The sequence below is a fragment of the Bombus terrestris genome, chromosome 9 (genome assembly GCF_910591885.1).
Source record: "Bombus terrestris chromosome 9, iyBomTerr1.2, whole genome shotgun sequence".
NCBI classification, from domain to species: Eukaryota; Metazoa; Arthropoda; class Insecta; order Hymenoptera; family Apidae; genus Bombus; species Bombus terrestris.
This window is the reverse complement of record NC_063277.1, coordinates 17003971-17026837: the sequence shown is the minus strand read 5'-3', so window position 1 is coordinate 17026837 and position 22867 is coordinate 17003971. Positions and strand designations below refer to the sequence as shown.

At 37.9% G+C, this 22867-nt stretch overlaps 1 protein-coding gene and 1 long non-coding RNA gene across 4 annotated transcripts in view; one reads left to right on the top strand and one right to left on the bottom strand.

Annotated features, from left to right (window-relative positions):
* The window catches only part of LOC110119536, an 83156-nt gene that overhangs the window by 1523 nt on the left and 58766 nt on the right, over nt 1-22867 (top strand). The window lies entirely within an intron of this gene.
* The window catches only part of LOC100642458 (ammonium transporter Rh type A), an 83535-nt gene that overhangs the window by 4393 nt on the left and 56275 nt on the right, over nt 1-22867 (bottom strand). For 2 of the 3 annotated variants that reach the window (XM_020864346.2, XM_012312237.3), the window contains exons 4-8: nt 10561-10747; nt 5858-6008; nt 4304-4451; nt 3212-3430; nt 3048-3130 (exon numbers count right to left, since the gene is read on the bottom strand). In XM_020864346.2, the coding sequence (XP_020720005.1) occupies nt 3048-3130; nt 3212-3430; nt 4304-4451; nt 5858-6008; nt 10561-10747 (788 nt within the window). Of the gene's footprint in view, nt 1-3047; nt 3131-3211; nt 3431-4303; nt 4452-5857; nt 6009-10560; nt 10748-20145; nt 20449-21558; nt 21762-22867 lie in introns of those variants that run through there. The other variant, XM_012312238.3, reaches the window with a different exon arrangement.

Here is a 22867-nt window from a genome sequence, read left to right as displayed (position 1 = left end):
TACGAGAATGGAGCATTCGTATATTTGTTGTTCTCGTCGTTTTTCCAATCAAAGTGAGAGACTAAAAAAAAATGGTAGCTATTACGTTCTTGTTTCTTTCTCTGTGCTATTTATATTTTTTTCGCTAGAAGAACATGAAAATTTAAGTTGGCAATTTGAATAACGTTTAATTAAAATGCATTTCGTTAGAGTAATCAAGGTTATTGATTCTTTCAATTTTCCTTTATATTTTATCATACGCTGTTAATCGCTATTAACGCTAATAATAATAACGCATTCGAAACGTACGATAATTGTTCCTCCTAAATTTCACGAAAATTCGCGACTACCTACACGTTTCCCAGATATGCTTATATTTACTGTTATGCTTTCCACTGATTGTTCTGTGGAAAGCATAGATCTACGCGAGCGTTAACCGGACGAAAGATAACAAAACCGGAAAATCTAACTGGATGATGCGTACCACGTTGAAAATAATTTAGTTTTTTTAATTTTTTCTCCCTTCTTTTTTTTTCGTCATTACGACTTTCACGTACAAAATATTACTTCCATGTGCTTTATCGTTCTATTTGCAAAGGCATTAGTCCCTTTTTACCTTTAATAAATGTTCATTATATTATCATCGTTACCTTTAAATTTTATTCATTATCTTTTTAACGCTCTTTATAATACTCTGATAATTTTTTGGTAGAAGATCCGCTTGTAACAAATTATTGTTCATTATATTATCATCGTTACCTTTAAATTTTATTCATTATCTTTTTAACGCTCTTTATAATACTCTGATAATTTTTTGGTAGAAGATCCGCTTGTAACAAATTATTATTTTCTCTTTGATAAAGTTGGACTCTTTAACCCGAGAAGAAATATCTTGTTAGTTCTGTATAAGTTAGAATTTCCACATTATCTCTTCTGGATTACAGTTTCCGATTAATTGGAGTTTTCACAGAGGCGTTGAAATCTCTGTTACCTCTCTTAATTCTTCTTAGTAATATCACACGAAAGCAGTAGCTCTACTAATAACTAGATTAATTTCCCGAGAACTTTCAACGAACAAATTTAGCATAGATACGAGGAGATTTTCGTTGTCGAAAAAAATCGCCGATTAATACGGTTAAACCGCGTTTGATCCGTACGTGTTCGGAAGTTCCACCGCGGAAGGAAAAGGGCGCGGAAATCAGAAGAACAAAGCACATAAAGAATATGGAATTAGCGAGTCGCGAAGGAAGCCTCGCCCCATGAATCGCGCGGATGATTAAAAGAACTTTTGACGAAAGTTCCTCGCGATGATTATTCGTCTTCCGCGGATCTTCCTAAATCAATACCGTCATCGCGCGTTTTCTCTATTCCGTTGTCGAGACTCGAGGCGAAAGGAAAGGGTTTAAACATTTTAAAGTCTGTGTTCCGCGCAAATTAAGGAACAATTGGTTAAATTACGTGGTATCGATAGTTTGACTCTTTCTTCGTTACTCTTATCTTTTATTGATCTTTTCTTTATCCCCTTGTGCTATCCTTCTTTAGGATGCTAAGAGTATTCTAAACGTTATTTTCTAACGTTACAAATATTTGACCGTACACAAAGCCCGTATTGTTGCATAATTATTGTAGTAATACGATTATCAATGCGTGACAAGTACAAAACTTCATTGAAGAGTATAGTATTTATAAACGCTATCGAGATTCTAAATATATCTGTTTCGTGCTAAGGTTATTAGCGATATTAATATTTTAATGTAATTTCGCCATCTAAAAGATCAATGTAACATCGTTCTTCTGTATTTTGTAGGAAATTAGGCGGATGTTTGAAATTTAATCAAATTAAAAAGCATGAGCTTTCGAAGTCTAAAGAATTTTCAACGAGAATTGCATATTTTTATATTTCGAACGCTTATTCGTATATTTTCTTTTGCATTGACTACATCCGTAAAATAAATGCAATTTCGGAGAAGCGAAAAGTTTTTCACTCAGTGAAAAACTGGATTTAGCGAGGAGCATTGCGAGTAAAATAAATTCTTTTCTCCTTTTGCAAAGTATATCACGATTTAATTTGGAGAGAAAAGATATAATTACGGTGGTAACTTCTACGATATGAAATCACGGCATTGAAACGAGATTAATGAGAATCTGGCTACTGGACGGTAACGAAATACGAAAGTAACGTGATATAGGCCGTTGGAGGTAACCATCGAGGATAACCGACGTCAGAGCCAATCACGTGCCAGTAAATTTAATTTGCTCGCGATTCATAATCGTTCCCCGGGCTTCACGTGCACGTCGTTTCATCGATGAAACCCATTTTCCGCGAAATTTATGTTGCCCACGTATATGAACCTCGCGAGAACTTTCGTCGCCACTTTGGCAGCTTAAAAATTTCAGTCGACCTCGTCAACGCTTTGCACGAAGCTTCTACTATGATTATATCAAACGAGACCACTCACCTTTCAAACTTAAACTCACCCTCATTACGTAATATCACATCGTACTGTCACTTTTGATTCTTCTGTAATTAATTTTACCTCAACAGCTTTACGTTCTGAATCGTGTGATTATTAACTGTCGTTGGTATTTTATAATTTTACACGTTCTACGACTTTTCATAGTATCCGAAATAATATTAAATCGTTTAAAATAACAAACGTAAAACATCATTCGGTGAAAAATATCCAACTGACTTACAATGCTCGTACGTACAGTGATCGTCATAGTAGTCTTGTAACCACGTTTCTGTTTCGAAATAATTACGATCTCCCATGAAATCTCGCTACCCGTACACCGTCGTAATTTCAAGAAATCCTCTTGTTTTATTACGTTGTATCGTTTAATCGACGTTTTATAACTCTTACCTTTATCAACAGCGAATAGTAAAATCGACAAAACCACTGCTTATCTCCGATCGATCGAGGCACGTTTATTTCGCGCAGTCTCAAACATTCCGTATTCTCGTTTTTCTCTTTCTCAAACGTACCAACTACCAGCGAAACCTTTATCATCCATCCGATTCGTCCGTTCTTCTCACATGCGTTTAAAGCAAAAAAGGAGCCAATTACCGTGAGATATTTGTATCCTAACACGCTGAGTACTCCAGCTAGACCACCTATGGCCAAAGCACCCACCGGTTTGCACATCATGCCTGTATTTATTCAGAAAATGTTAGACGCACGGATCGAGTACCGTCCAATGTAAATCTTCGATTAATTAGATCGTCTTGTACCTGCTGCGGTGCCGATAGCTACACCGCCGGCCAACGTCGAATTCTGCACGTGCACCATGTTGAATTTGCTATCACTGGAGACCAGGGCGGAGGTCGCGAACGCCATCACACAGCTGGACGAGATGGACAGAAGAGTGTTTATAATGGCCCTTTGCTGGTCGTCTCCTTCCAGAGTGGCGCTGTTGAACGATGGCCAGAACAACCACAGGAACACGGTGCCTATCGAAGCAAACAACGTTCTCCTTTCCTCCGTTTCCCTCAAAGATACTATCTCTGTATTCGACGTCGATGAATTTGCTCGCGATACGTGAATTTGTGGAACGTGAGTTTGTGCAACGAGAAATGACGCGATGTTTGAAGAGATGGCTATATCTTTGATAGTAGCTTTTAGCGTAGAGGCGTGGTTAAGTTACTTTAGCTATTAGCGAAATGCAGTTTCATTTTAAGACGATATAAATCGTTCGTCCGTGATTATCGCGTGCATGAACTTTCGAAGAAAATTCAATGCTATTTGTATTAGCTTGCGAGGAAAGTTTCTTTCGTTTTATGAGAAAATAATAGACGCGCGACGTTTTTTGTTTGATATTATTTTCTCGAATTACGTAGGATTCATTTTGTTCTGTGGAGACAAACACCGCGACATCTCACGGACTTGCTTTCACGTTTGTATAAAGGTGTACTGTTGTAAAAGACACGTTTGCGAAAGAAAGATACTTATCGGACAATCTAATAATACGTGGAATATTTCGTTTAATTTCAATCGCGCAAATGGTTAATGTACCGAAGACCAAACAACAGTATATCGTGTGTACTAACTTGTCCAATTACTTCGAATTTCATAAAATTGTAAAATCTAGAAAAAAAGGAAGATATCGAACGAATCTTTGAAATTTCCTTTCATAGTTTCCTCCGTATTAAAAAATTGAATTTGATAGTATCGATCGATCGGAAGAGATTCAAAGACTCGATAAGTCAATGATCCTTCCGTAAGATTCTTCGAACTTAAACGATTATTTAACGTTGGAAGTGTAATTTGACGAAGTTAGCGATGTTTCTCGATCGTGAAGCGGAGAAAAAATGAGAGAAACAGACCAATCATCGCGAAAATGTCAGAGTTGTAGGATGCTCCCTCGAGATTATGTTTCGTAGGCTTGTCCTTTATTCCCAATACGAAACTGACGGCAAGTCCAAAATATGCTCCGAACACATGGACAAACATGGTATCGCCTGCATCGACGGCCTGCGAAATGAAAATTCATTTGACAAAAAAAAAAAAAAGAGAAAAAATGAAAAATTGACAGGACTCATCTTTATCACGAGTTCCTCGATCTGTAGTTATAATTTTTATTTTTTAAATCATTTTGTTTAGATTTCTGCTTCGTAGAGTAACGATATTTTCATCGATAAGCGTTAATACGCGTAACTCAGTAGAGATTTCATTTCTGTTTCGAGCAAAATCCCAAAGTAAATTGAAAATAAAATCAATAATAGCGAAAGTAAATAAGTTCGATTCGCCAGAACGATATGAAATACTGTGGAAACATGTTTGTTCACCGGTAATACACATCGTGTTTACGACTTTTTCGAACGTTCACTGCCAACATTGATTCCAGCGTGTGTTGGTCCAAGTTCTAATAATTTTTAAAACGGAACTTTCGAAGAAATTTAATAACGAAAGTAAGGAGGAGAAACGATTTGATTAGTACGTGTTCGTTCTACTTTTTTGGCTATCGATTATACGATAGCCGACTTTAGTTTGTTTTTTAAAATCGATCGCTTCGAATACTTTTTCGCAACTTTTCTAATTATCAGTATTCGCTAATCCTATTCCAACGTCGCGTCGTTTAAAAACTTTGAAATTTACGGAACTTTCGAAATTATACCGCACGCGATTGCTCCCTCGAAAATATCAAACTTTTTGAAACTTTGCGATGAACAGAGCTCGAAGTAGATCGAAGAAAATCTATATAAATGTTTGTTTCGATCGTATGTCAGCGATGTTTCACTTCTACGCATATATCGATTATTCTGCGAAATAGAAAAAAGAAAAGGAGCAGCATACTGTCTTTAAGGAAGAGAATTTAACAAAGCCCATTTTCCCAACTTTCCCGTTCTCGTTATTCAAAATTTATCATATAGAAGACTTAAATTTAACTTTATAGATAAATGCTTCAAATGCTCGAGCTTTAGTAAAAATAAAGAATCCTCAATTATAATAATTACGGTACTCAGTCCTCAATTATAATAATTAAAGTACGGCACGCGCGTAATAATTTCCCGTTGTTCTTCAAAAACTATTATTTGAAATATTTTTAGAGCGAGCCTGTACATACACTTGACACCTTCTCCGCGTTACAAAAAATTTCCTGCCTTCATTCTTTTAAAATTAACCAACAATACCGCACGCTCCCGACACCTCATTTTATTAGCAAAAATTCCTCTTCGATCTCTGCGCCCCATCCATCACCCAATATCCATCATTTTCTTCCGCAGAAGCCGATAATGCGCCTGGCGGAAAGCCTCTTTACGTGCCGTTGAACCAGTCGTTTCCCATATCGAGCAGAAACTCGCGCTCTCCATGGTGGATCGTTTGAAAATCGAGCATGACGCTCGTAAACGCGCCCGAAGAAGCAGGAGTTGACTTACCATGAACACATGCTCTCCCACGTACTTGTTCACGCTGAACATGATCAGCTCGAAAATGCCCATGAATACGAGCTGCATGTAGGTTGTCTTACCCAGCAAAGCACCCATGGATATCAACGGCGTGGCCACCGCAATGTCCGCGTTCAGCAGGCTGAAAGTTGCCATGTGGGTTGATCGATATGCGCGTTATTAACCGGCTGCTAGTCGCCCCGAAAACCGGAGATCAGTATTCATAACATGGATGCGCGATCTCGACTGTTATGCAAACAAGTCGGATCACGGAAGCGGAACACGGACGTGATATCCTGGTGGTTCGTTCTCGCGGACCTAGCTCGACCATTCCTCCGCGCCTCTGCGGCTCGTGTATAGCAACCAAACTGAATTTACGTTTTATTTTCTTTTTTCGTTTTCTATTTTTATTCCTTTGGAATATCATGGAAGATGGGACGTTGCTTCTTTTGAACAAGCTTCCCAGCCACCTTGCTCTTTATTCTTGTTTTTTAACGCTGTTCGGGATAACTGAAACAACGGTTGTCAGTGAGAGGCAAACGGAAGGCGGCAAGCGGGTAGCGCGTGCATAATTTCCGATATTATTGATATGACAATGATAATGACAATGATAATGACAAAATCATTAGGTGGCATTGACAAAATGCCCAATCACTTGGTTGCCAACCTAATAAGAATGTAGGTAGAGAAAGATTTTTCGTAACACCGCATTTAGAAAGCGAAGATATGCAGAACGAAACTTGAGATGGGAATAAATTGAATTTTTGAATGAGTTCAGGGAACGGAAAATCCTGGCTGAAGGAAGTGATTAAGAGATATTAAACATTCCAATGAAGAATTTACCGGTCTATTTGATGAACAAGGTGATGTTAAATTACCATGACGCGATGTATTATTAATGCGATACGAAGGATAGGATCGTAGAAGATTTTGTAGATGGAGAATATTGTACCTATAGATATTTATCAAACGATAATTATTCTCTGGTAATATATACATTTTGAAGAACTTGTCTACAACGTTGTAGCGTTTTATTCGTATCATATATTAACGAACGTAGAGCTCAAGGAATTTGGCGTTTAATAGAAAAGCTTATTTGCAGATTAAACACAGATCAAACGCTCCGTGTAAAAATTCAATGTAAAATATCTCTTTTATTTTCGCTCGATCCTCTCGCTCTATTACCCGTTCTATATATTTTTCAATGCACTTTTACACATATTTGTGTACGAATTACTCAATACGAGCAAATAATTGTTATAACAGATACGAACGAACAACGTAGAGACTGCAAAAGTAATTACACTAACAAACAGCGATACAGCGATATTCCACTTTATGATCACTTTTCGTTTGGAAATTCGAGCGGACTGTTATTCGAGATTGACTATTTCTCTTATTGCGATAGGCCAGCGTGAATTCGAGGCTCGACGAAGGGAAAAGAGAGGACTCGATACACAGAATATTCATTGCACACTTTTCGGCTTATCAACTATTCATGCATCAGGTAAATACAATCCTACAAGCTGGCTTTGACATTTAATCGCGCATCGGCCGGTTCGAATATATTTTGCAGCAGTATCCGACAAAAATATCCTCGGACTTTTCTGCCGATAGGAACCTGATGTGTATATTACCGGGACCGCTATACGAATTTATTTGTTTCCAATAGCTACATATGTACGTGTACCATGCGTTTTTTAAATACAGTGACATAGACAAGACGCAAACTTCGGCCTTGTGTCACGTAAGAATTTTCAAAATTCCTCCCGATGACGATAATTTTGCGAATATTTGTAAAAATCTCGATATTCAGAAGATATTCTCCATGATAATTTTTATTTTATTTACAAATAGTTGTAAATATAGTGTTCTCTTTATTCTAATACAAATTTAACGATTCGTAATTCGCCGATCGAGAAGGACCAGCGCTATTTTACACCGTTCAACTAACATCGTCACAACGAAATTTCTTATTTCTTAAAAATATCTTGATTCTTGAAATTGAGAAATTTTACTTTCGAATCGTTTATCTTGGAGAATATTTTGCAAAAAGGAAATTCGGGTTTCCCGGATTTGCTTCAATATATTTTCTCTTGCGTATGGAAAGTAACTTGAAATATCGGAGTGTGCAATGGTATTTCGTAATTAGTCAGATTATTCAAATGGAGAAGCATCTGTAAATTGAGCGAGGAAAGGTAGGAAATATGGAATTAATACATCTGTCTTAAGCAGCGAGCTTCAGAAGCTTGTGGCAAACAACTGCGCGCATTGTTACTTTGTTCTACACTATCGTGGATCGTGAAACTACTTAGGGAAGCTATATAACATTCTGCGATATTGTTGCGGTGCCTTAGATGCTTTAGGCCCTAAGAACGTTTCAAGCTGAATACCCAGAAAACCTTATGCTGGATTAAAGAAACTTTATGTAACATCGTGCAACAGACTTCGTACAGTATACTCTAAAATTGTTCTTGCAATTTAAAGCCTCGCGTGACGCGTTAGATTCGCGTTAAAATTATTTCCAACTTTCTTGCAAGATTGTGTAGCATCAACGCGTACGAAAGTTGTGAGAAAATCTCGCGACGTTACGCAATAATTTTTCCACGCATTGGAAGTTTATAAAACGTTTTAAAACGTGGCCGAGCCGATTTGAAATATCGTTGCAAGTAGGAAAGATTCTGAGCAACATTTCCATATTACACGCGCGGCTATTTGCAATGTTCTAAACGATATAGAATATTCTACAAATTTATAGAATGTTTCAGAACAGTTTGGAGTATATCGAAATTGTATTTTCCTCTCTCTAAACGATTTACACCGAGTTACAACGAGTTACATCATACGCGCTATTGTTTTGATTTTGTACATTGTTGTTGGGTATTACAGTACACATGTTATACGTACTACATTTTGCAAATAGTTTGGAATAATTTGAAACGTAGTTACATATTGGAATTCCCTCTGTAGGGAATTGCTATGTTACTCGGAAACATTTTTACGATACCCTTGAATATTATAGGCTATCCATAATACTGTAGGGTAGTTTGTAACTTTGTCGTAGTAAATCTGTAGATCGATGACATCTTTGAAAAACTTTAGTTAACTTAACTTCTAACTAGTTAAGTTAAGTTGGTAGTGTTGCAATAACGATTTAAAAGTTCGTGGAATTTGTCAGAACGTGTCTGACGACATTTTCAAGTTTTCTATAACGTACCGATTATTTGGAAAAATATATCGAAATTTGTTTTCTATTTTTTTTTTCTTTTTACTAATAATAACAGCGACTAACCGAGCGAAATCGAAAGTTAGATTCTTTGTCGAAACGAAATACTATTAACAGCGAGACAAAAGAAAAGTAGTTGATAAGACTTTCGTTAACCAGAGTTGGAAAAATATAAAGTCTACTATTTAATGGACGAGATGTATACGGAAAGGTGATACCGTGTCTCCTAAGATTTTAAAGTAAAATCATGGAAAGGGCTGGTGTATGAAAAGGATGCTCGGGAAGAGTTAATTTAATTCTGAGAAAAGTCGGGTAATGAATATTATGTTTCAATTAGCTTGCTTACAACCTTAATTCCATGATAATTCCGACTCGGAATCTGGTCAAGCGAGGAAGTTTTCAACGATTCAGAATATTCTCATTGTGAATGCGACGGCATAATTAGCCGCGAGAGTAATTACTTTCGCTTTCATTAGTTTCTGCCTCTCAAAGCACCGTTCTCCGTTTTCGTAATCCCTGTGAATATTTTACCCTCAGTAATTTCGAATCTCCTTTGACTGAAAATTTTTTAGAATCTCGTTTACATCGTCCTTAATTAATAACCAAAACTGAAATACGTCTCTATCATTTCATCGCGGGCGGATCAGAAACGAACCAGTCCTGTGATCGAAAAAGAATAATATTTCCTGTGCTTTGTTCCTTGCGTAAAATTATTATTTATGAATATTTCCATTTTAAAGCTTTTAACTGTATTGTCTGCTATACACGTTTTTGTAACAGTTGCCGTCATTGTAAATATTTTAGTTGGATATTGGACGTGAAAAATATTCGAGTCGCAGGAAATGTTTTATTCGTTGTACGTTAACGCGAAGAATCGCTGAGTTAAATAAAATACGTTTCACAATTAAATAAAATTGCAGTGGATTTTATTCAACCGTTGTATTCCTGTGCTTTTTCTCCCCTCGCGAATTGTTATGCAAATTCGTTAACGTTCCCATTACATATATGTATTTGCAAAGCGCGAGAACCAATCACCATTTATAATTCCATCAGCCGTGTAATTTGTAATGCAAAATTTCGAAAGCGGCTCGTGGATTAGCGAAGCTTAGTCAAACGATCTATAATTCGTGAGGTTTGAAATTTTTAAAACTACGAGTTCCACGATGGAAGTTTTCATTTAATTTTTTTAATGGAACGCTTCGCCAGCTACATATGCATTGGAAAAACTTTTCCATGGAATTAACCATAGGCTCTCCGATTTACGTCTAGACTATCCGGTTTTTTCGGTAATTTTTTACGGTTGGTCGTGTTATAGAACTTTAGACACGACGTTAAATAACAGACGTAAATATAAATTATTCGTATAAACGTAATAGGAAATAAGCGTAATAGTATCGCGATATTGCTGAAATAATACGAGAAATTAAAATAAAACTGTGATAAATATCGTGATAAAAATCTCACCAACCTTCTTAACGACAAGGAAGCCGCGGTGCCTATCCGAAAATTCATCGCTCCCTCGCAGACCATGGCAACCTGGATCAAAATAGCGCCGAGTAGGAACGTCAGTCCCATCCCGCTTTGTCCGTATCTTCTTAGAAACGTCATCAGGAAGCCGAATCCGATCCAGATCATCATGTGGACATCTTGATACACTGAGTCGTTTTAACGGTGGCCCGAAATCGCACGCATGCACAAGGAGAAAACAGAAAAAGCTCTTTGTAGGCGCATGCACAGCTCGCGTGCGGTTAATCAGTTTGGCTCGGTCACTCGTTTGTTCGCCGGAGATCGGTGTTAATCGCTCGTTAATTGATCGTTGTAATTGCGTGGCCCGTTCGAAGAAAGAACGCGGGGCAATTCGAACATGGCTGTGTGAGCTTTCTTCGCTAGGTATATCCATCGGTGTTTCCGGATGGAGGATAACTCGTGGGTGAAACGAATGTTGATAGACGAATCGTAAGGTGTAAGAAATTCAAAGGGAATCGCGCGTTTTCTTTCGTAGCAGAGAAGAATTGACATTTGGTACTTTTGTCTTTTTGATACAATTTTTTGAGAGGACGGGGGTGAGTTTGCTGCGCGTGACGGAGAATCGTTAATTCTCATGTCTGATATATTAATAGGCGAGTAGATGCAACAAATTTAAAACTAATTGGACGACTTCTTTTAATGGTAAAGAAGAGTTGGTCTTTTCCTTTTCGCGATGGAATTTTTTGAGAAGCCGGATGAACGTGTTTTGAGGGTGGAATCTGGTTCAGTTAAGTGGATAACGTAATACACGTCCAACGTATCACTTAAAGCAGATAGGATAATGTAATGGTTTTTATACCAGAAGAGACTCGAAGCTTCCATGTGCTTCCTTTTTGAACGGCATGAAGTATGGTTTGATTGATGAGTTCGTTTGCTTATGTGAATAATGTAATGTAATACATGTTTAAGGTTTTATGTACGGTAAATAGGGTAATCATTCTTGTAGGGAAGAAGATTTGACGTTCCCTTCATAGAGTTTTTCTTTTCTTGTCATTGCTCAAACAGCTCAAAGATCTTCGATACGATCCTTTTTTGGTTTTCTGAAGCGCGGTTCATTTTACGTATTTGTCAGGAAATAAGGTATCATTTTCGAATTTCCCGTGAAAAGCGTTAATTGGCTACGTATCTCTGACCTGTCGAAAATTATTCGTTGGATACGTCGAAAAATTGGCTTAACGTGATTGATTATGTATCAATGAGATTACGAGGATACGTAATACGTGGATACGTCGAAAAATTGATTTAACGTGATTGATCAAGTATTAATGAGATTACGTGGAGTTACATTAACTGACATGTGGCTATAATTTAATCCTCCCTCGATCAAAGAACATCAAAATCGTTCCGCATAATTGACACTGTTACGTTTATCCATGTATTTAACTATTAAAATTACCGTTAATCGTCGATCTATATAAGCAATGATGCAATTGAATCGATTCGCAGTAGGAACTTTTACCGGAAGTAAAGAGAAGTCTGCAGGCAATTGTGTTTTTTAAAATAAACGTTCCGAGATAAACGTGTCTTCGTACTTTTATATTCAGAATTCGCTAAATTCTACGGAATCTTATTACAGAAAAGTAGGACATTCCATTTGAAAAACCGAATAAAACACCGTTTGAAAAATTCCTAATCGAAATTCCTGGATCTTTTCCCTATAGCTCTATCTGTAAAGAATTTTTAATCATCGTATCGTACGTTATTTATTCTCTTCTAATTCCAGATAACAAAAATGTTTCATACGAAGAAATAACAAACTCTTCTAATATTATCAATGTAGTATCGTGGACAAAAGATCTAAGATATCGGCCAAACCGTAAACAAAGTGGCGAGAGCCGCGGCATTGTCGGGTATCTCAATGTGTCGTTGGTTCTTTTAAGTGGATAGTTTCGTGGAAAGGGCCCGCGTGACCCCGGCCACGGGCGTTTCGGGACACGTGTTCCGAAGGACGGGAAAAGGCAAAGAGACGCTGAAGGCAGAGTTAGTTGAGAAGCTGGTGAGGACGGATACAAAAGGTGTGCGGAGTGTGAGTTGAGAAGCGAGAGCGAGCGAGTGTAGAAGCCGGAGAGTGTGAATCGGAAAGTCGAAAGCCGCCTATGAGAATAAGACGTACGGCAGCATTGTAATCATTTCGTTGCTTCGAATACTATTTATTAAATCAAAACATCATCACTTGTCCTTTCCTCTAAGACCCATTTAGATACTACATCAATTTCAATAATTCGCCTCTATCATCCCGCGTTCTTAATTAAAACGTGACACGGAGACCGAAATAAAAAGGCGACCGGTTGTCGCCGCTCAAGAAATCGATACTAATTTTCGCGATAAAAACCTGGTGCTTCCGGTTCGCGTGAACCTTCCGTGCGAATGATATCCGGACGTTCTATCCCCTGACGTAGACGGTCGTGGTTGTAACTCTTCGCCGCTGCACGTAATCGATTTCACCGGTTTGAATTTTCATCCGTGGGCGAAATTAAGCGCGAATAAATCAAACACGTAAAAGAGACTGGATTAAGAGGCGACACGCCGGCCATTCCGCTGTAAAATATGTTCGTAAATCATTGGGAAACCGGCGGACGTCTTAGGATTCGCTTCGAAACAGATAATTCGCGCTTCGCCCCGGGACTCATCCATCACCGAGTGTCGCTGCTTCACCGTGAATGCATAATAACCGGAAAATCGCGCTGATCCGGGTCACCGTTTTTGCTGGGGAAACGAGTCGGCTGATAGCGACTGGCGGCGGGATTCGAATTTTCCCTTGTAATTCCTTCGAACACCGTTGATGCAAGAAAATCGGCCTCCGTCGATTTTCGTCGCGAAGAAAGTTGCAGCTCGAAGTTGCATTTGCCTGTCATTGATCATTGGCCGAGCAAAGACGTGAAAGAATTGCTGATTATTCGACGAAGTGATAGATTGCTACTTGAACGTATTTGGATATCTGCTTGGTTTTGATAAGACGATGCTAACAAAATGGTAGAATTATTAATATTAATTATTAATTTAATCGCGAGATGTAAATTTCCGTAGTTAGCGATTCCTTTCATCTTGGAAACTCGAAGCGCAAGAAAGAAAGAGACGACGTTAGTTATGCGATGATTTGATAATTACTTTGTAAATCGTTCGTTTTAACGTTTTTCGTAGCTTTATCGCGTTGTCAAAGGATTAATAATATTCTCGTTGTACGTATTTCTGAGAGTGAACGGTGCAAGAATTTCTGAATGGCGGACAACTTATTCCAACATTTCCTTAGGAAGTGGAACGGTATGAAAGAAGAAGAGACTTTCCCGGTACTGGTGATCTATTTATTTATCATAGATATTGCGGTGTCACTGTCACCGGTGTAATTTATATGCGGATATATGATTTATATGCGATGATCGAGGAGTCAAGTCGAAATTCAAGTGGGTTGGAGGCACATTTCATAAGAGAGAGGAGCTTTTCTTCGAGCGCCTAGTTTCTCGTCGAGCGTGTGCATACATCGTATCGATACATTGAGACGTCGTCACTGATATAGCAAACGCCACCAGAAAATGAAGACTAAGAATCTTCGAAACATTTGCAGCTGCACTTCTACATGAAAAGGGACAAATATGAATTATTAATAGAATAAATATGAATAACTTTTGACATTCGATCTTAAAATTTAAATATGAATTCTATCGATATCGTTAATAATTAATGAGAATTCTTCTTTCGATCTTTTTTACCAGTTGCAAATTATTTTAACTTTTTCTCTTATTTTACAAATGAAATTCAATTAAATCACGATAATAGGAAAAATTCAAACTTCGTGATAAATATCCTTCGCTAACGAAGATGTCTCATTTTCGCCAATCCGTCGAATCTTTCTCCCCCTAAACAAGCCGTTCTGATAAAAATCCTGGATCTCACGGTTCTTTAAACGCACGATAAATTACCATCGATATTTTTATTCAACTCGAAGCCACCGAAAAAGGAGAAAAGGTACGAGACGAAATATAAAACGCGAATTCGACTAAAAAGGGGAAAAAAGGAAAACTAAGGGGATAAGACTTGATTACGCGTTTACGCCGCAGAAAACCATTGGTTTCCGGTGGAAATTATTCGAGTCACGTCCGGATAATCTATTTATCACTTGAGGCATCGCTATCGCTGTCGTGACCTTTATGAGAAACAGAGAAAGAGAGAAAGATAACGAGAGAGGGAGGGGGAGGGGGTGAGAAAAGGAAGGTTCAACGATGGGCTTTCTTTTTGCTCGTTCGCATCCATCAAACGGTAATTTTAAAAAGCCAGCGAGGGAAACGGAATCGACGACGATAAAGTCGCAGCGGAATCGCATTAGCCGACTTTTAAACCAAAGATAATTGGCCCCGATGTCGACGTGACTCGATTATTCCCTCGAATGAGTAGTTAAAACCACCTAATTCCCCTCTTGAAAGTTGTTTGTTCGAAAGTTACCTGATTTCCAGTTCTTTTCGCCATTATTTTCCTTTCCACTTTGATAATATCGCAATTTTCTTAGGATCATTTTTACAGGATGAAATTTTAATTGGACGAGATATGCAAATGATAAGATAAGAATTTTTAATAACATCGTTTCTTTTCAAGCACGCGTTTAAACAAAAATACACAAAATGGAAAGAAAGTATTAAAAATGAACGAGATTCTTATCGTCAGTTTCACCCTATAATACGCTTGCGCCGCCTATAAAAAAAAAAAAAGGAAAAATACCGATAAATTGTATTTTCCGAATAGAAAAGAAAAAACGGAATATCCCTTTTAGCTAATTTGATAACTTTCTCGCTAATCCAAGGATTCTTTCGCTAGCTTTCATAATTTTATATTATCCACGGTGGTTACACCGAAAGCTTTGCGGTTTGATAATCACGAAGTTTCGCGAAACTGTCGCGTAACACTATATTTTCTCATTCAAACGTTCCGTTAGACTTCGCTGAACTCTCAGCCAACGTTCCGATTTTTTTTCAAAACCTGTAACCTTTTCACGCGAGTTGTGCAGCGTAGCATAATCCAGCTGATATAAGTTGGCGAAACTTAAGCCTGCAACTTGTATATAAACAGGTACGTATAGTGTCAAACTTGGTCTAGCTTCGCATGGATTGCGCAAAAGTTTCTCCCGGAATGGCAAAATTTACACGTTTCGCGTCGCTGTGTATCTTTTTCGTACGAGTAACGATTTTCCAGCACCATTTCTACCACACCGTCTCTAACAGGTTTACGTATAAACAAAGGATTCGCGATCCATTCATTTGCAATGAAGAAACGCGTGTTGTATTAAAAATTCGCAATATCCACCGTTTTATCGTTAATTGGAGCTGATCGATCTCTGCCATTTCACGTAAATTCTCGCGATAAAATGACAATACGAACGCTTTTATCTGTCATTACTTTTTCACAAAGCTATGTTGTTTTCATTTGCACGGTCCCTTTATTTCACCCGTGAATATCGTTAATGTCATATGTAATTTCTCATTTATATCCAGACACGCTTGTGCTTCTGTTCTGCGGAATTTAATTTAAACACGTAGCCGTGTAAAGAGGGTCCTCGGCGATAATATTGACATTTACTAATTACGCCAGATGTTACCGTAACGTTTCATGTTTATGGAAGAGGAGGTATTTTTATCGCATATTTCATTAGTCCGGTATGAAAGAAATTTATTATAGGTTGCAAATATAGGATAAATAAAACTCGCGAGTTGCGATAATGAAAAGTGGAAAATCGTCGCTCGATTACGTAGTACGATTTTAAAGAATGCAATTTATTCGGTCCTGCTGAGCACCGTTGTTTTTCTTTTTACATTGTACGCTGTTTTGCACGTTAAACGCGCAAATAATAAAGTGGTGAAGGGGAAAGAAATTGTTCGTTACGAGTTCCTATTGGAAGGAAATTACGGTGGAAAAACCCTTTGTCGGGTCCGGTTTATAAAGGTATAAAGCTGGTTTAAGAGCGTACTATAAAAAACGTAAACTAACAAATAAATTTATAAAAAGAGACTTAAATCATTCTGCTGGAAATATCGATAATAACATTTATGAAACATTAATGCCAGAATTTCAATTACCGATCGTTATTAGCTACTCGTATTATTCAAAGGCACGCGTTACTAAATGCGTATCGATTTTTAACAAGCCTCGAATTACCTTTCGTTTCTTCGTGAATAATTAATTTTAATCTCGTGTCTTTCAGAACTCGAGCTTTCAGAAACAGAAAATACCAAGTAACTTTTCTATCCTATTATTCTTTCGTTTTTCTCTTAGCGCGCGTTTCTGAATACGATAAAAGTGACGTTGACGAGTCGAGATAAGTAAACGAATTTCTTTTACCGCATTTTCTGTCACGTTTCGCCGAAGAGAAAGCGTTGTTTCTCGACGTTGCATTCAAAGGGAAGACGACAATAGGACTTTTACATTTCCGTATCGTTCGCAGACTATTCCCAAGGCTTTCTCTGTGACAGTCGCGATTTCCATAAAAGGAAATTTGGTGGTGAAAAGCGATTTCCATGAGAAAACACGCGTCTGCCCTGGCCGTAGACGTCTGGAAATGTATAATCTTTGAGAAGCAATGAGATTAACCCGCCAATTATGCCGCTGCCCGTAGACCCATTTAAGTAATCTACGCAAAGTATCACTTTGAAATTCAGATTCCACCGGATGAAGTGTTTACGTGCTCATCCGCGTTATTCCACCCTCGAAATTCCCGAGATATTGACGTTTCTGTTACGTTTACGCGCGTAATAACCTCCTTAATCGTGTTATTATCGTTTGCTGGAATTCGCGAATCTACACCCAATTATCGAGTCACAGTTATATCCGAGTCTCGTCTTTATTAAACTCTCTTGTAGATTCTTTTATTTTCATATTTCCCTGTTACATATTTATCTCGAAGTTTATCGTACACTGTCTTTTCAAAAGAATATCTTAAACTAATCGTATCGTATATTTGATGCAATCGTTATGGAATGATATTTTTAACATGTACATGTCGCGATAGAAATTGTTCCCCTGCTGTTACTTGCGAGTTTTAAATTAGAGATATTGATTTGCAATATGTACCTTTGAATACGTAGCTTTGAATTCAGTTCTTTTAGATCTATACTTTTATTGAGACTTTTTGCAGAACTTTTCTCGACGCAAAATGAAAGACATTTTAATGTTGGAATTTTTTGACAGAATGGTATTTTTAATAGGTGGATTGTTGCAGAATTTGTTGATACTATTCCGTGCAATGTTAACGTTTTGACGTCGGTATGCTGCCGCGTGCACGTAGTCTCACCACCCGCATATTTTTACAGGGTAAATATGTAAATGGAAAATATGGAAACGTTGGAAGAAATAAAAAGAACGTTCTTCCACGTGTGCCATCTGCGACGTTCGAGAAATTCAAGACGTGGATTCGCATCTGGCAAACGTCAATCTGTTAAGATTAAAATCTTCGATTACAATATCTGTACTTTTGTACGCGTTTTTTTTTCAAGACGCTTTTTGTAAAGCGTTTTGTTCAATTGGATCGCATGTTTCTGACGGAGAAAAAACGCAAAATGAAAGATACTTGGAAATTATAACTTTAGGAAGAAAGAACACTTTTGTCAACAACAAGCACGTAATTTGTCGTAAAGCGTAAAATAATAGAGTAGTTTGTTATTTTACGTAATACGATCCTAAAAAGGGCAGAGAAAATTTCGAGACATTTACCGACGACAGCTAAATTACGCGATCGTTCGTTAGATCGAGCGTTCGAAATATTTTTCAACAAAAAGTATTTTTCTTGACCAAGTGGTAGGATTTTTGACTCAAGTCGCGAGTTTTTAACGAATATTTAAATGTACGCGTTTGAGAAAATTGCCAGCCTAAGACGAATGGAACGGAACGTTTGAGTAACAGATTTTATAAACAATGAAACGCTTGCTTTGAAGGAATGGCGCGTTTCCACCTCTGGATGCTACTGGAAGCTTCTCCTTTCATTTCCCTAAAGGTGTCCATCATAAAAAACAAGCATTCTAGTTTCCATTCTTTTTTCACAAACTCCCATCTCAACGATCAAACGCGATCTCAGCTTCAATAGAACTTCCTTCATCAACCATTTACAAACACATCCGATTTTCACAGTCTTTATACTTTGAATCTCTCAGAATCCATAAAAAACAGCTATTTTGCGTCTCTCAGAATTCAGAAGAATAGCTGTAAATATTTCAATAAAATCATAATAAATTCAACACGAGCTTCATCGATTTTATCTGCTGCTCTACCGTAGCTTCATATTTTTTAAGGCTCGCCAAATTGACAATATTTTATTGAAGTTAAATTCGACACGATCCTCGAAGCTTGAAATTGTTTCGAACGTAGCAGAATTGCAGATATCTCGATAGCGTTGAATTTTCCAAGGAATTTAGCATTTTCACGTGCGTTTGATTGATATTGATTTCACGTACGCACAAAGGACACGAAAGTCTCGCGAAACAGAGACAATGGAACTAAAAAATTCGACGAACAGCCGGCACACGAAAACAAAAAAAAGAAGCCTATCAATAAAAGCCTAAACAATAAAAGAAGCCTATAGAAGAAATCATGACGATTATCGTCAGCGAAGAAACCAACGATTTCGTAATCGTGAAGAGTTGGTCGTTCTCAACGACGGCGTAGGACGATTTGGCGAAACACAGTGCCGGCCATATCTTATAAAGAGGTTTCTGGTGTAGCTGTACGACGTTAATATACGTACTTTATCCGACTCCATGGATAAAGTTAAGCCGTGGCGTCGACTCTTTACATCCTTCCATGGGTAAACACGAGAATATTACGCAAGCGTATCTGTTTCCCTGCCTCTCGTTATCTTTCACTGGCTACGATTCTCTCGCCGTCTTTCGTTGCTCGTGATCTTTCACGAAACCGCACGATGAAAGAAGACCGAAGAAAAACGCGTAGTTTCTCGTTGTAGAGGTAAAAATCGCAACGAGAAAATGAAGAAGGAAACGTATATACAGCAGAGTAGGTGGAGATTCGTGGTTGGAGCGTGCTCGGGCAGGTTCCGCGGTTCGAAATAAGGCAAAAATCAAGAATAAGAAAACCGCGTTTGAAGAAGAAACCGTCTTTAGTTTAAATATTCTGTCTGGCATTTGTTCGTTTCTCAAGATATAAGTACATATTTGAGGTGCCTCGTGGATTTTTATCTTTTATGTAAAATTACGTTGTACAGGTATAATGGATAAATATTTACGAAAGCGAAATAAGATTAAATATTTGAAAATTAAAGCACGGGGACAGAGACGGCACAAAGAAAACGATAATCGTGTATTTACAGCACCATGTAACTAATCCAGTATTATTCAGAAATATAAAAGAAAGATCGTGTTTTATTACGAACGTTCTACTTCCACCAACTAACCACCACGAATACGTTAAACCAGGTAAAAGAAGAAAAATGAGAAAGAAAGAGGAAAAGGGAATAAAAATACAAAAGAGGAAGACGAATAAGGGTAGAAAGCCATGGGTGGTCCCCATCGAGAGAGACCGAGATCGTAGGACTTACGTGTGTACGAGACCGGCAAATCGTTCGTTTTTCCATTTAGATGAGGCAAGTAGCTGTTCTCCCTGACACTGGCGTTCGCCTCGGGGGCGTAATCGAACGTAGCCAAAAAACTGCATACGATAAAGCCCTCGATAAAGAGGAGCACGATAGCGTTCCATAGGGTGTTCGTCGTCGTCGCCATCCTTTCCTCCGCCTTCCCTTTACCCTCGCGAGAAAGCTTTTCTTCGCGGGCAACGCTGGTCGCGAAATTACCACGGCACTCTCTGGCACCTAGGGGGTGATTTTTCCTCTTCGTCTAGTCACCTGCCACAGCCACGGTTTAATCATTTCTCGTTTCTATGAATCGAATCTATGAATCGAATCTATGAGTCGAAGCACGATTCCAGCTCGTTCGTTCAACGTCCCTTAGGAGTTATCGTTTCCACGTTATTATATCGAACTATATCTTCTCGGTTTTTAGAGGGTTTGAAGGGTTGATCGGTTGCGAGGATGCTTGATTAGTATAGTATCGGACGATAGGGTAGGTAAGGATTTTTGCATTTCTTTTCTCTCGACGCAGTTCAAGAAGAATCGAATTGCCGAGCTTTTGTAACCTTTTGCACTCTGAATTTTATTTCAATTTCGTTACCAGTAGCTCTCAACGTTTTTAAGTGTTTTATTTGAAATTTACTTTAACCAAAGAATGAGACAATTTAAATAAATAAAGGAAGAAACAAATTCGCTTAAATACCAGTTTTATTCACACTATCGTTGTATTTTGTAATTTTTAAGCGTATGATATATCTCGAAACAATTTTCAGGATGCAATCCTGTTTTTCTTTCGCGCGTTGCACAAGAAATAGGTAGGACTGAAAAAATGTCGAGCGGGACTCGACGAAGGAGCTCCTCAGATAAAAACTGATGTCGATTCACATAGAAGTGCAAAGGGTTAATTCTCCGGCTGTGAGTCACGATTGATCTTCGTCACTTGGATCGCGCGTTTCGATTCAACGTTAAGCTCTTCGAACGACGCGAATCTCTTTTGGACAGGAAGGAAAGTCAGATTCGATAGAATTTCCTTCCTTCGTCGTTCGCGAGTTCTTTAGTTTAGACAAATCTCTTAGTAGACGGCGAATAATACAACGGTAACGCTTAGACGCTACTTTGATAGATTACGCGGAACTTTGGATAGATAGCTGTCACTTCTTTCGCAACGATAAAGTACTTTCCTTTCAGTTAGAACATTTTTAACTCAATAAATCTCCGGACGTATTAATCAAGTTCTTATTCTTTTGCCTCGTAATAAAATACGGTACGATGGTGAAAGAATAAAAAGGAAAAACAAAGGGAAAGAAGAAGCAACAAGACAAAAAGGGGAAGGAACGAAGACACGCGAGCTGTATCGATTTCGTGCAAAAATAAAGAGAAACAAACCTATTGAAATGGTATCCAGCTCTTTTCCCTTCGTTAACGCACGTCAAATTCGCTTAACTGTCGATTCTCGTTGCAAAGGAGGACGTTGGGTAACCGACCACCTCTTCTGTTCACTGTTTATCGGAATTCTATCTGGTAACTCTTACGATACTCGATCTGTAGCGCATCCACGGGGTTCTGGTATGCCACAGTGCATATGCGAGCTACGCGAGAGAACCGCGGTCTTTTAAATAAACCTGATAAAAATCGGTGGCATTTTGTAAAGCAATGAGGGAGTTGAAACCTATGGCCTCTTTCTTTGCTTTCGGTGCGTCACGAATTTGTATCGCCTATCGACTAAACAGTCCAATGAATTCGATTCTAGACGACGCGAAAGAATAACGAGGAAGAAACGCGCGCTCCTTCTGTTTTTATGGAAATTAGATCGCCACGAAGTCTCCAGTGCACATTTTGCTTAACACTAGGTTTACGGGCGTTTCGTATATACTTATCTCTACGGGACCCGTCAAATTGACGTGTAAACGAAAATACGCATTTTTCATTAAAAAATCGATTTATTCAAATTAAGTCTGCAAGGAACAATATTAGGCTTCACATTTAAATAAATTATTAATAAATAAAACGTCTTTTTTTCAAATTATCACTAAAAAAATAACAATAACGTTAACACGACCCGCCAATTTGTCGGATTTTGAACTTCGAAATGAAATATCTCAAAAACCATAGCATTAATTTTAACCATTTTGCATCGTAAATTAATCACTTCATCTAAAGAATTTATGCACAAAATTATTTTTTCCTAGGCTTTCTAATTTTTGAAATCTGTATGTAGTATATCTATCTCTACGAGATCCTTCAAATTGACGGCTTAAGTGATTTCATAAACAATCTGTTTTTCAAAGATAGTGTGCAAAAGTTTCAGTTATCGTAGACATTTCCCATTATTGTCTCCACTTATTGTAAGTATTTACAATAGGATAATTGAATTTGATCACAGTATTTTCTTATTTTGAACAATTCCCCTTTTCTAGCAATCACGAGTAAATTCAAAAAATATAATAAGATATTGGACAAAATGTCAACATCAATGAAGATTATTCTGAGGATACCTCCGAAGAAGATCAGTATGAATTAGGCCAAAGCGAAGCTGACAGTGAAAGCTTTGAATACATCGAAAGTGGAGAGATAGAGGGATCTTCGGATAGTGAAGAGGAATACTTCTTGAAAGTGTGTCGTAACAAGAAAAGGATGCGTATTCTTTTTAGTTCTGACTCCGAGGACGAAAGGACGAGCATTCCAAGCATATCCC